The 15,258-nt window shown below is 35.2% G+C and overlaps 1 protein-coding gene across 15 annotated transcripts in view; it reads right to left on the bottom strand.

Moving 5' to 3' along the window:
- The window catches only part of TRDN (triadin), a 415,240-nt gene that overhangs the window by 90,283 nt on the left and 309,699 nt on the right, over positions 1-15,258 (bottom strand). For all 15 annotated transcript variants that reach the window (XR_010750049.1, XM_066373320.1, XM_066373321.1 and 12 more), the window contains 2 exons: positions 11,914-11,964; positions 4,974-5,024 (listed from right to left, as the gene is read on the bottom strand). Coding sequence is in view for 14 of the 15 variants with exons in the window: in XM_066373320.1 (XP_066229417.1) it covers positions 4,974-5,024; positions 11,914-11,964 (102 nt within the window). In the remaining variant the exon portion in view is untranslated. The remainder of the gene's footprint in view (positions 1-4,973; positions 5,025-11,913; positions 11,965-15,258) is intronic.

Raw genomic sequence — 15,258 nt, 5'->3', positions numbered from 1 at the left:
GAAACCTGAGTCACTGCCCCTCCCCCTTACTTCCTCCATTCCACGATTTCTTTTGTGCAAATTGTAACTGGAGTGCTTTTTGGAGGTGGGACTCCTGGGTCCACTTTAGGCTTGTGCTTTGCAGAGGGATCTACCCCTCCTCCAGCTATGGCAGCCTTCGCACTGGAGAATAAGTCAGCTTAATTTAGGTCAACCCAGGTACTCCTCTTCCCGTCTCTGTTTGTCTCGCTCTACCCACTTTCCTCATGCATGACCAGTCAGTCCTTTCAGCCCTTCTTGCCCCCAGAGTCCCAGGCAAGTGGCTGCAAGTGATATTTTTTTCTCTGTCCCTTTAAGGCACCCCAGCTGCTTTCCACATACAGAATTTTGCTCTTGTTCCCACTCAATGCTGTCCGGCTGTTTCCTCCAGTCCCTGGCTTTTCAGGCTGGGTCTCTGGTTCTGAGACTGAGGGCCCTTGCCTCTCAGGGTCTCTCTCCTTGTAATGAGAGCCCTTCTGGACTCTTGGGAGCAGTGGAGCACCCACCACACTCCTGAACTTTCTACCAGGATCAGTATGGATTCTTCTGTGCTCCTTAGTTTTTGAGTCCTGTTCTTTTAGCCCAAAGTTGATTTTTCATGATGATTGTTCCTAAATTAATTTGTAATCCAGTTTTGTGGTGGGAAATGACAGTCTGGCATCTGCCTACTCCTCTGCCACCTTTGAGAATTAACTACCATTTTGTTTTGGATTTGCATCTGTGTGCATTGGAGATACTGTCTGAAATTTTTTTCTGCTAGTGTTTTTGCATGGTTTTGGTATCAGGGTAATAATGGCTTCATAAAAATGAGTTCAGAAGTGTTTTCTACTTTTCAAGTTTTAGAAAGAGTTTGGCAGGAATTGGCATTAACTCTTCTTTAAATCTTCGGTAGAGTTCAACAGTGAAGCCATTTGTCCCTGAGCATTTTTTTAATTGAGAAGTATTTGATTACAGAACCAATTTCTTTGCTCATTACTGATCTGTTTTGATTTTATATTTTTCATTACTCATCTTGGTAAGTTTTATGTTTCTAGGAATTTGTCTGTTTCCTCTATGGCATATAATTACTCCTTGATAGTCTCTTATGATTCCATTTATGTCTAGGCCATTAGTTTTAATGTTTTCTCTTTCAATTATGATTTTATTTATTTGACTCTTCACTCATTTTTCTTAATTTAGCCAAAGATTTGTCCATTTTGTTTATCTCTAAAAAACCAACCCTTAGTTTTGTACATTTTTTTATTCTCTATTTTATTTATTTTTGCTCTAATCTCTATTATATCCTTCCTTTTACTAACTTAGGGCTTAATTTGTTCTTTTTCTAGTTTCCTCAGGTATAAGGTTAGACTGGTTGGTCATTTGAAATCTTTCTTTTTTCCTAAAATAGGTGTTTATTGCTAAAAACTCCCTATAAGTACTGCTTTTGCTGTCTTCTATATTTTGGAATGTTTTCATTTCCATCTGTTTGAAGATATCTTGTTACTTAACTTCTTATTTTTTTTGAGCCTCTAGTTTTATCAAGAGCATGTTGTTAAATTTTATATATTTGTAAATTTTTCCATTTAAATGTGCATATTATTATATCTGATATTTTTAGTGAACACCCAATGAAGCTTTTAAGAATTTATTTACTTGTAACCTAACAACAATTTTTTAAATTGATTTCTCTTTTAGTAAGAACTTCTTTGCACTGTGACAATATAATACATACATATATATATATATATATATATATATATATATATATATATATATATATATATATCTGACTCCCATAATGAAAAGAAAGCTTAGTGTGGCAATACCTGTGACAGCTGAAATTAAAAGTTAATTTGTATATTATGATTATACTTTTTTTGGTCAAAATATCCAAGTGCTGTAATTCACATTCAATATCACAAGCCTAATTTGGATTGTTTGAGAGAAAAAATTATGAGATTCAATTTATAAAATTTAAGTCACATTTCTAAGAGAAATGATCATCACTTAAATGGTAAAATAAAAATACTAACTATATATTTCATGCAGTTGCCTAACTAGGTGGTGGCTCAGTGGATAGAGCATTGGCCTAGGACACAGAGGACCCATGTTTGAAACACTGAGGTCACTGGTTTTAGCATGGGCTCACCTAGCCTGAGTGTAGGCTCACCAGGTTGAGCTCAGGGTCACTGGCTTGAGTGTAGAATCATAGACATGACTCCATGGTCCTTGGCTTGAGTCCAAGGTCACTGGCTTGAGCAAGGGGTCACTTGCTCTGCTGGGTATCCCCTCAACCACCCTATCAAGGCACATATGAGAAAGCAATCAATGAACAGCTAAGGTGCTGCAATGAAGAATTGATGCTTCTCATCTCTCTCCCTTTCTGTCTGTCTCTTTCTTTGTCTCTCTCTCACTAAAAAAAAAAAAAAAAAAAAGGTGTATGCAGTTATTTGCAGCCTCAATCTTTAAAAGAAATAATAGAACAATATTAAAATAATAGTTCTTGTTATTGTACTTGACATTTTATGCAAACCTTTATTTACACATACTTGTTATTAAAATTAGGAAGAAAATTGTACAATAATGTAAAAATTCAGTGTTAATGAAATAGAGTATCTTTTAAAATTACATCTTTTCCAAAATGCTGCCATCCTCACCATCATTATTTATGACCATGAACTGGCTGACCTTAGACTGACTACTAATGTGTAATAACAGAAAGATAAAGGAAGAGAGAGGATAACATTAGGTTGATATTTTCAGTAATCAGAAACTAAAATGAACACCAATTGTTTCTTTATTTATATATGTAGTACATATGCATTTCTTTTGGTGAAAAAACTTTAAGTGACCTTTTTTAAATAAAATATATGGATATTTATAATATTCCTGTCTGTTCTTCATTTTTTTATATTTCTGTCTTAAATTGGCAAAATAATTATAACATTACTTAATAGCATAAAGTAATTTCAATTCATATTGCTATGTAAACATCCATCTCAATCAACAATTAGATTCTATTAAAGAAATTTAGTTTCTTCAAAGTAAATTAATGTTCATATTTCACTATTAATTAATTCTTTGAATAATATAGTAACATTTCTCTCTATTGGACATTTAACATAACATGTAATAATCCTTTTGTAAGGCACAATAACCTAATTTACATATTATACCAGAATAATATAAAATATTCTTTAGCACCTAAATAACTGCTACCATCAGTGACTGTAAAAGTAAAGTTTTAGATAAAATTATACATTTCCAAAGTAAAATATAAATGTCTTAATATGTTTGGAGTCCATGTTGCTTTTTAAAAGTTCAAGCACATACGTGGACCGAGGAAATAATCACGTTCTCTTGTATTTTATTAAATAACAATTTTGATTAAGATTCATTGCAAAGTTTCAAAAATATAACTTAAGGGTACAGTTTTTATACATTGCTGTATGAACTACTGGGGACTTGCCATGTATCTTTCATTTCTCTGATTGATTCTCTGTCAGCTGTCCTTTTCCGCTGTTATTCCATATCTCTCACAAATCTAACATGTTTATACAAGTTCACCAAAAGTCTTTTTTTTTAAAAAAAAAATGCCAGTAAGTTGTATTATTTACCACTAAGTCCTTGGACATTGGTGTTAGGAAAAACTATCACAACATTATTGCTGGTTTGACCCGAACTTCACCAGGGCACCTGGAAGCTTCCCATTCTCACTTCTGCGCTTTGCAATGCATGCGCTTCTTGCCTTCCCCCAGCCAGAAGTGCTCAGTGACACAGCCTTGAGATAATAATGTGCTTATTGGGGCTATCTGGATGGGGTACATGATTAAAACCTATGAAGGCCTCTTGTATATGTGACTGAACCTAGGAAGAGCTCTGTGTATTCTTTTAATATTTTGGCATGCTGGTGGGGTAATCTACTCATTTTACAGCCAGCCAAGACAAGCTTTTTAAGCAAGTTCCCTCACTTATTAAAACTACTCCCAATCATTTCTGCCTTTCTTCACTTTCCCCCAGCCCTCCAGTGATGGAGGACCAGTTTCATATTTCACCCAGGAGGCTCCTGGCTAGGTTTGAGAGCAACAATTGGTCAATAGTTCATGCATGCATATTTTCTCTTCAGGGAGAATATAGAAAAAGGCTCTATTTCCAATATTCAATACAGTAGATACATATTATGGTTTCAGTGGTTCATAAATATGTTCATTTTGACAACAAGAAGTATTAGAAAATTCTGAGTATCTTACCATGCCCATAGAAAGTACTGAGATCAATTAGAAACTAAATGAGTTACATTCACATTTTAGGGGACTAACTTGATGTATGGCATATCAGAATACAAATGACCTCAAGCCAAGTGTAATAAGGAGACAGGAGATGCAATAAAATGCAAGGGCAAGAGCACAATGTTTGATCTGGAAGGTCAGAGTTCTAATATTACCTCTGCTGGAAATTGTAATAACTTTGAAAATTTTCCTTACTATTCACTTTATTTATTTATAAGATGAGGGTATTGAACTGCAGTTTATGTCTAAGTTCCTCCTAGCCATAAAATTTGTTTAGAATTTTACTGTGTTTGAACTTACAGAATGGAATGTTATCACTGAGAAATGTTAAGTATTACATTTATCTTAAATCTTTGGTTTCCATGGCTATTCTTAATAAGATTCAATTTAGGATTATAAAATGTGGATTTCACTCCAGAGACTGATAAAATCAGAATACCATATGCATTTGTAAAAGCTTTTTCAATATTTCTGACATAGCTACCTTTTCCTTTGTTGTTTAATAATAGATTTTGAAATTTTATGCTAGAAAATAAGTCTTTTTTTCTTCACTCAAAAATATATGAGGGCCTATGAAAGTTACTAGTTTAAGAGCATTAAAAATAAATGATATATTACTTTATTATAAGTAACTGAATATTTAATAGGTAAATCAATGTATTTTCACATTTTATTAAACAGTATTACCTTTTTCCTTTAGGGAAGATGGCAACTTCACTTCTTTTCCCTTAATAGGCTCTGGAAAGAAACATTGAGCATTTATTTACAGCCAAGATAAAAAAAAAATTGAGAATGCATATATAATAGAATCAGTGAGCTACCAGTAAAGTGAACTTGTGTGAAAATAGTATGATTTTTTTTCAAAAACTATTTTAATCATACAGAGACAAAGATAAAAGAGTATAGCATAACACAAGCCATTTATTGATTATTTTTATTAAAATAAATGTAAATTGTTGAATGAGTTACGATCTATTTGTTCATTTAAGAGGATAGGAATTTGAATGGATGGGAACTTATTTTATCTGGAATTTTAAAAACCATGTGGCTTCAGCAGCCATGGCCCCTCAAACAGTTATAATTATCACTTAATTTATTTCTATTAGCTTATTTTTTTTCAAAAAATAAATACAGTGGTACCTTGAGATATGAATTTAATTTGTTCTGTAATCAAGCTCGTAAGTCAGTCAACTTGTATATCAAACTGCCGATACTAGACTCATGCACCAACATGCCAACTAGCAGCAGTTTCCCGAATCACAACTTATATCTCAGAATTTCCTTGGATCTTGGAACAAAAATATGGACTGAGTCACAGCTCGTATCTTAAAAAAAAAAAAACCGTATGTTGGTCTGTTCGTATCTCAAGGTATCACTGTAATCAAATTTAAAAATCTTACATATATTATATAAATTTGATATTTTAGTTATGAGTCTCAAGTCAAATAAATTTCAAGAATAAGACTAAAATAAAATATGAGAGATAATTTCTTCTACGAACTCTCATCTTAAAAATGTCATCCTTGGTTTGAGTAAATAAAGCAAAATTTCATTAATTCTACTACATTCAAATACTAAGGGATTCTGATTATATCATGGACTCCAGAAATATATGTGAGCAATGTCTTGAACAACATTATATATTCACAACAACTTATATAAAAACATAAACCCATTTTCTACTTCCTCTACAACATTAAATCTCAGTATCTATTTTACTGACAAAAGTGACAATACAGTGGGAAAGGAAAACAGGAATTTATACTTTCAGCCCTTTGTTGCATTCTCACCTTATGGGAAATCAGAGAATATAATGATAGCATTTGTATGTTTATGACACTCAATCAATTCCTTAGTATTAATTGAATCCAAGTGGCTTTGGATGGTGTCCCGAATGAATTTAGGGGCTCTATCAAAATGTCCGCATCCTCCAAAGCAGGTTTTTGTGGGTTTGTTTTTTTGTTTTTTGTTTTTTTGGTAGATAAATTATAACTTTAAATATCCATGTGTTTGTAGAATTCTTTTAAATGGCATGGTGAAAAAGAAATGTTTGTGTTGCTATTTATTGTGAAAAGTATAAATAAGGCTGATTTCTTTTTCTATACTTTAACATAAAAAGATGGGATAAAAGCTATGGACTGAATAAACATACTGGGAAGCTTCATTAACTTTTTCTTTTTCAAGCCAGTGAGGGTCATTTACTGCTTTTGCATTTCCCAGCTAACCCAAAAGAATTAATGTATTGTGAAATGAGAAGTGGTGGTGGGGACAGATTCCCAGTGGGGAGGGAGAATGCAACCCTGGAACTGCATGCAAGATTCAATAGTAAGCATCTTTATTTAGATGAGTGAGTGCGTACGTTGGCATGAGATGAACATAGTTATATTAAGACCTAGGGAGAGGAAGGAACCCACGGGCTGGATTTGATTTTCTAGAGAAAAAAAGGAAGAGGTAGAAATAACAGCTGTACTTTTACAGGGTGTTTGAAGGTTATAAACTCATAACATTAAATTTGGAAAAAGTTCTCTGAAAATAGAAGTGATTTTTATTTCCAAGTTTGCTAATGGAAAGATGGCTTCTGCTCTCAGGCTGGGTCATCTCCTGTACTGACTTTTCTGTAGCTTATTTTGTTTCCTTTTTGACTTCAAGGGGTTTGACCTGATCTAGGACATCCACAGGCTAATCTGAGAAGTCTCTAGATATCCAAGCAAGTGACTGAGATGTCAGGTCTGACAAACACTGAGGAGAGAATATTATATAGTAATTCTGCACTTCTGCATTAGAGAGTCTTGGTAGATACATCATTGATTTGGTCAGCTTAAAGCATATTTTTAACTCATCTGTCTTGTTTCTTAGAAGATAAGCTTTGGAGAACATGTTTTTCTGTGTTTTTACAAATAGGATAGTTTCCTTGAATTTTTCTAAGATCCTACAGGAAGGTTTATTCATCTTGATTATCAGGATCTGGAACATATTTAAATGTGCTGTGGTATTAACCAGAATTCTCAAAGAACTTGGGCAAGGAGGTTGTGATGGAGAAAAAGTTCACAACGGAATAAAACGACGGTTTTAGATTTTCCATTTCCCTACACTACCCCCCGAGACACCAGCAGTAATGAACTAGAGCGAGGGACCACAAGGAAGTATAGATCATTGGGGATCAATTTCAAGACATCAGATAACTTAGCTAATCCATAGCTCTAACTTTTGTTTGACTAGTAGGAATGGATAGGAAAAAGCATGGTGAAGTCAGAAGTTGGGGGATCATTGGGTCCATGGTCCTAAGCAATAGAATGTTAACAAAGATAAGCATTGCTGAGCATCCACTGGTATTAGATCCAAACATGCACTGGCCTATCACAAAACTCGATGAATATTCCAGTGTCTATCATACTAATCCAATATCAGAGGAACCTAAGTGTGTTGTTACTATTGCATTCTTGGTAGAGGAGGAATTAACTAATTTCTTTTTTGCCTTGGTTGGGTTAAGTTTGAAGTTCCTCATCCATGGATGAATCTTGGATCCTCAGTTAAGTCAGACCAGCTATAAGAAGCAAGTGGTAATATAGTGTAGGGGTGGAGGCCAGAAGAAAATAACCAATAACAAAGGTGAGTAGCAGGATTGTCTGTTTCTGGGTGTCATGGCCACATATACAGGGCTCTGCCTTTGTGAATGTGTTGAGAGGACTTATGTGAGTCCCTTTACTCAGGTAAGTCAGTGCCTGAACCCAACAGAAAAGCCAGCACGACATGTCTTTCTCCTGCTGTTTTTTTTTTTTTTTTTTTGAACAATCATCGCTAGATCTTCTCTACACAACTTTAAATGAAGACACAAGCCTAATTATTATTTTTTCAATGCTCAATTTATTCATGGTTATCATATCCCAGGTAAATGTTGTCTCAAATGATTTTGGGGTAATAATTCTTGTTTTAGAATTGGAACGTTGTTTCTACATGGGTTCTAATATATACACAAAATGGAATCTATGAGAAACTGGCAAATGTAGGCCACCACTTAGCTGCATAATTTAAACAACTAACAATATACTATGACCTCAAGGCAGTAAGTGGTTTTCTAGGGAGTGAGTCTGCTGCATTTTGATTCTGCTGCGGCTCAGCAGGATGCTTCAAGGAACCGCTTTGGAAACAATAACAGGTATTTAATCACTGAAATCTTATAGGTAATCCTGAAAATTTTTAAAATGCTTTTGCAATGATAAATGATATCCAGAAAATAAAGAAAATGTGACAACATAATTATTCTAAAATAGCATTCAATTTTTTATATAATAAAGATATTTAAAAGCATAAAGCATTAACTGAATAAAAAAGGTACATTTAAATAACTTTAAATCAATAATCATATGCATTAACCTTCTAGTGACTGTGGAGACATTTAGCAAATGGTAGAGGATTTAACATTGAGGAAAAAAGTGTTCACTAGGATATTACTTTCAATTGTGCAGTAATAACATAACAATAGAAATTATTGGAGCTTACTTAGTAAAGTGGTCATTGTGGTTTTATTTATTTATTTTTTTTAGCAAGAGATACAGAGAGAGAGACAGAAAGAGGGACAGATAGGACAGACAGACAGGAAAGGAGGGATATGAGAAGCATCAATTCTTTATTGCAGCACCTTAGTTGTTCACTGATTGCTTTCTCATATGTGCCTTGACTGGGGCTACAGCAGAATGAGTGACCCCTTGTTCAAATCAGTGACTATGGGCTCAAGCCAGCATCTTTGGGCTTCAAGGCAGCAACTATGGAGTCATGTCTATGATCCTATGCTCAAGCCAGTGACCGGCACTCAAGCCATGACCCAGCGTTCAAGCCGGCAACCTCAGGGTTTTGAACCTGGATCTTCCACATCCCAGTTCAATCCTCTATCCACTGTGCCATTGCCTTTCAGGCTCATAGTGATTTTAAATCCTCTTAATAATGTTTTCTGGAACAGTGTTTTAACAATTATAATTTAGGCTTTGGCACAAGCAGAGTATTTAAGTACCATTTAGATATTTTTTTCTCCCAAAGTTAGAAGTGGGGAGGCAGTCAGACAGATTCCTGCATGCACCCAACAGGATCCACCTGTCATGCCCACTAGGGGGTGATGCTCTGCCCATCTGGGGTGTTGCTCTGTTGCAGCCAGAGCCATTCTAGCACCTGAGGTGGAGGCCATGGAGCCATCCTCAGCGCCTGGGCCAACTTCGCTCCAATGGAGCCTTGGCTGCGGGAGGGGAAGAGAGAGACAGAGAGGAAGGAAAGGGGGAGGGGTGGAGAAGCAGATGGGCGCTTCTCCTGTGTGCCCTGGCCGGGAATCGAACCCGGGACTTCCACACTCCAGGCCGACACTCTACCACTGAGCCAACCAGCCAGGGCACCAGTTTAGATAAGCATTGGTGCCTGACAGATAGTTTTGGATTTAGGCCCCAAACTCATTTTTTTGAATGCTTTTACGTTAAACAATAGTTATGTGGTCCAAATATACCTGTGTCAAACTGCAGTTCAAAATAAATGTATTTTATATTACATTGGAAAGAGAGAAAGTTTATAAATTGCTAATTATGATTTGCAAATCATAAATGTATATATCTATGTATGTGTATTTTTCTGGTAGTATGTTTCAATGACAACTTTAGTTTTCACATAGTCAAAGGCAATGTTTTTGTTAATTGTCAAATAACATGTGAGTAAAAAATGAGAAGGTGTCTTTTCCAAAGTATAGGCAACCACAGCAGAAAAATAAACTAAACTCCTCTGTGGTAATTAAGGAGAGTCACCCCATTGGCAAAAGAACTAAGACTGTTCTCTCATCCTGCGTAGCCAATGTGTCTGTATCAAATAGATTTTCAAACTTATGCAGTGAGCTCTACATTCATAGCAAAGTTTCTTTGAAAAACACAGATATCAACACCCTATTTTAAGGAGCAAGCAGTATCTGTGTGAAAATTAAAAGATGGACTATAAAATTCAACAGACTTGGCTTTCATTCTTGATTTTGCCTCTTACTTCACAGTGTAATACTGAGCAACTTGCTTGATCTATACCTAGATTCCACATTTATAAAAATTGAGATATCCTATACAGTTTGCAGAAATAAAATATGTAAAGTATATTTCACTGTCCCTGGACAAGAGCAGATGCCTGCTTCTGTACTTCTCCTAAACAATCCCATGTATTTGCCTGGACAATTCTTTCTTCTCGCTTGAATTCAACAATACTTCTTCACGAAAGCCTTCCCTGATTCCCCAGACTTACTTAGAATCTTTGATTATGTTCTTTTACAGCACATTGTTTATTACTTTTATGATTCTTATACATTAATTAATTATGTCATTAACACTATAAATATTAGATGGCAAAGATTATGGGGTTTTTTTTGTATTCCTAGTGTTTAGAGAGCATGTGTTCTGATTACCAAATATTAGATACATAAAGAATAATTATTAAATGTGGTATTGATTATTTCACATAAAAATTAAGGTAAATAACACAAGGTCTTGAAGTTTAAATAGGTGGCTTTCAACTAATTAGATAAATAGCTAGATAAATAGATAAGATTATTCATTTATCTATTTATGTGTATGAATTCAGAAGAGTGTTTCAGTGAACATTGACATATTTAAATGGGCATCATTCTTAGAAAGAGCCCTGAAATTTAGATGGACAGAGAGAAAAGTCAGTCCATTCAGGAGAGGAAAGTCACAAAATTTAAAAAGAATGTCATGTCTTTCATAGTAATATAAGCCTGACAAGTCTAAAGCAGACAACATGACTAAGCGAGTCTTCAAAAATAACAGAATTCACAACTCTGATTCCCAAGTTTCCCTCCCTATTCCCAGATTTGTCATCTCTTTTTCTCCAATTATTAACAAGTGCTTGGAAGGAGTGTGCACTAAATACATATTTTATGAACAGCTAAAAAGGGAAGAACCAGAGTGCATGAAGGTAAGACTTTCCTGTATTCTTCACTTCCCCTCTAACTTTTTTGTATAACCCTTTCATTCTTTAAGACAAATCCTTTCTCTTTTTTTTTTTCTTTTTCATTTTTGACATTGAAATCAAACCACTTTTCAGGTAATGGTGACCTGTAAGAAAATATTTAAGGCACTGGTTGGCTGGATCAGTGATAAAGTATCCACCCAGTGTGTGGATGTCCCAGATTCGATTCCCAGTCAGGGCACACTGAAGAAGCAGCCATCTGCTTCTCCTCCCTTCCCACTTCCCTCTCTCTCTCTTTTCCTCTCCCTCAACTATGGCTTGCTTGATTTGAGCACATTAGCCTGCTCTTTGATGATGGCTCTCTCCAGCCTCTGCCTCAGGTGCTAAAAATAGCTCAATTGCAGGCATCAGCCACAGATGGGCAGAGCATTGGGGCCAGATTGGAATTGCCAGGTGAATCCCAATTGGGGAGCATGTGGGAGTCTGTCTCTCTGTCTTCCCTCCTCTCACTTTAAAAAAAAAGGATTTGAGGGACAGGTAAATAAATACAAATTTTCAAATATATTACAGTGACTTATGGAATTTTGGCCCGTACATCTGCAAAGACAAGGACAAATGTACTATAGGCTCATTCAAATAATTTTGTTAATAAATTTTGAGTACTATGTTGCATTGACTCTATTACCTTGATCCTTCAGAATTGTAGAAGTCTTTCCAGATTTTTCTTTTCTAATTTCTGCAAGAAGAATCATGAAAAGAAAAGGTTATAAGGAATAATAGACTTAAAAATGGAAAGCTTCTGTTGTGATTTGTTTATTGAGGCTTAAAAAAATTAAAGTGGTTCTGAGTTAATATTCAAAATATACATACAGACTATACTTTCAGGGAATATTTCTATAGTTTACAAAAATATAGATACACCCTTAATGGCAGTGGTCCCCAACCCCCAGGCCGTGGAGTGGTACCAGTCTGTGGGCCATTTGGTATTGGTCCACAGAGAAAGAATAAATAACTTACATTATTTCCATTTTATTTATATTTAAGTCTAAATGATGTTCTATTTTTAAAGAATGACCAGATTCCCTCTGTTACATCCGTCTAAGACTCACTCTTGATGCTTGTCTCGGTCACGTGATACATTTATCCATCCCACCCTAAAGGCCGGTCCGTGAAAATATTTTCTGACATTAAACCAGTCCGTGGCCCAAAAAAAGTTGGGGACCACTGCTTAACGGGATAGGTTACCCATTAAGCATTGAACTAAATATGCAGACAATAGAAAATAAGCCCATGAATTATTACCACAAGAGCAAAATTATGATAAATACAAAAAAAGGGTACAAAATGCTATGAGCTGGTGGCCCTCACCAGTTGACTCAGCTGTAGAGTGTCAGTCCAGCATGTGGAAGCACCCAGCTGCTGCTCCACCTTTCCCCCTCTCCTTTCTCTCTATCTCTTTCTTCCCCTCCCACAGCCAAAGCTCCATGGGATCGTGGGCACTGAGGCCGGCTACGTGGCCTCTGCTTCAGGCACTAGAATGGCTTCAGATGCAGCAGAGCAACAGCCCAGATGGCCAGAGTTTCACTCCCTGGTGGGCATGCAGGATGGATCCTGTTTAGGTGCATGCTGGAGTCTGTCTGCCGTCCCCTGCTTCTCACTTCAGAAAAAAAATGCTATGGGCTTTGGAAAAAAAAGATAGGGTAACCGTAACAGTTAACATCATCTATTAGGTGTTACAGAAAATGTTCTCTACTGTTTTGTCATCCAGCATTTACAATAACCCCTGTAAAGTAGGTAAGTCCAGTCATTATTCTGGCTTTTCACATAAAGGAATTAAGTAAATTTCCCGAGCTCATGAAGTTCTTAAGTAGGAGAGCTGGGACTTAAATGAATGTTTTGCTGAATTCAACCACAAAGATACTGGCTCTGAATGATAGAATCTGGAAAGGCTTTGGTAAGTGGTACTGAGGCAGACCTTGAAAGATGGAAAGGAATTAGACCAACAGAGACGGAGGGAAGGGGAAGACACATTTAGAAGGACAGAGAGAGAAGAAAGCCTGGGCTGGGCAGTCTGTCTGTTTGGTTTTATAATTCACTTGTAACTAACAGACTGCAACACAAGTGATGTTGTATGACCTGCTAGGTTAAATCATGAAAGGCCATGCAACTCCCACCTGCTTCTCTAGAAACAGTAGTTGTGGGGTAGTCAGAGCCATATATATATAATATATATACACTGACACCACCATGCAGTGGAGGAGACATATTGGTGGTCAAGTCAACAGCCCAAGTTGAGCCAGCCTACCTGGACATCCAGAAGTTGGTTAATTTAGATGACTAGAGCTCAAGTCTACATCTAACTTCAATCAAATGAGATACTCAAGTGAAAACTGTCTAGTTGATCTCTCCTAAATTCCGGAATCATGAGCAAAGTAAAACCAGCTGTTATTTTATACTACTAAGTTTTGGAGGAGTCTGTATACAGCAAAGTCCATGAAACTGTCAGCTAATGAATAAAAAATATTACACCATGTGCCATTTAAGTTTACCATTAGAGATATATAGATAGAGATATTATTAATGCTACTTTTAAAATGAGGGAAGTTTTTCAGTGAGAAGATGTTAATTGGGTCTAAAATTTCACTGGTCAGGAAATGCAAATTTAACAGTATAAAGGAGTAAAATGTAAATCTGATTATTAAAATATATGAGGATCAGATTAAAGAAGAATTCCTTAAATTGTTACTTGGTTTACAGAATGATGATCTGCCCTCAATTAAGGTATGAAATGTTGACAAACAGGCTTTTGGAGGAAGATATGATCTTTCTTTTAAAAGTTTTCTTTGTTAACAAGGCACCCAAAAAGGCAATGTCTAGCAATTAGTTGAAAGTACCAATGAAGTGCAGATTATGTGCCAAGTGTTTTAGAAGGAAAGCAATCTGTAGTCTTATTTATAAATGGAAACCATCAATACAACCATTAGCATGATTTCTAAAATGTCCCTCCAAATCTCATTTACTTTGTTCACACAGATTGACTTGATTTAATTAATAAACTAAGTATAAAAAGTAAAATAAACCAGAAAGTTAAAAATTGTTTTTTAATACATGTAAGTTAAAAAAAAATACTCCAGTCCTGTATTATAACATCTTAGTTTTATGCTTTGAATTCAATCTTATATAATTTGCTTATCAAGTTCATTATCAGTTTATTATTTGTGACATTCAGCTATTAACAAAAGCAGTTCTGTTAAAGCATCTTAGTTTGACATCAATGTCAAATATAGCTAGATTGGAAAAAAACAAAACAAAAAAACACCAAACCTGAAATTGGAAGATTTAAAAAGTACCTAACAGAATCAGCAGGCAGCTCAGGCTCCTGGAGATGTAAAAACCCAAACTCAAAATTCTTAGCATTTTTTACCCAGCTAAGTCTAGAAGTACTTGGAAATATCATGTCAGAAACTGAATTTCTTACCTCTTTTGTAGATATAAGAAGCCTACTGATATAATATAGTTTTCATAAACACGATGAATAAAATCAAAGTGTCAACTTTTTGGATTTTTCTTTGATGGAAGGAATAGCCATATCTAGAGCTCTATCCATAATTTCAATAGTACCAGATAGTTCCCCAGACTATGACTATTAGTGTACATCACATCACACAGCAGCAAAACTATTAAATTTATTTCATAATACTGCCAATGTTTTTTAAAGTGATACTATGTTTCTGGAAGTGATTTTATTTTTAGAAATTGCATACATTTTTAATAATTAATATGTGAGTGTCCTAGCTATACCTGTCATTGTTCATGTTCATTTGGACATAAATTTTGACAATCCAAGATATTAGAGTAAAATAATTTTATAGCATTGATATATCTTTTCCAAACCCCAAAATATAAATTTTATAAATAAATACAGAGATAAATACTCTCAAATTGTCTAAATCATTTAAAATACTGGTTGTGATTTTCATTAGAGAAAATAAAATATATTGATGTTTTATCTAATATTAATGTAAGAGTT

Source organism: Saccopteryx leptura, chromosome 3 (genome assembly GCF_036850995.1).
Source record: "Saccopteryx leptura isolate mSacLep1 chromosome 3, mSacLep1_pri_phased_curated, whole genome shotgun sequence".
NCBI classification, from domain to species: Eukaryota; Metazoa; Chordata; class Mammalia; order Chiroptera; family Emballonuridae; genus Saccopteryx; species Saccopteryx leptura.
This window is presented reverse-complemented; position numbering and strand designations above follow the sequence as displayed.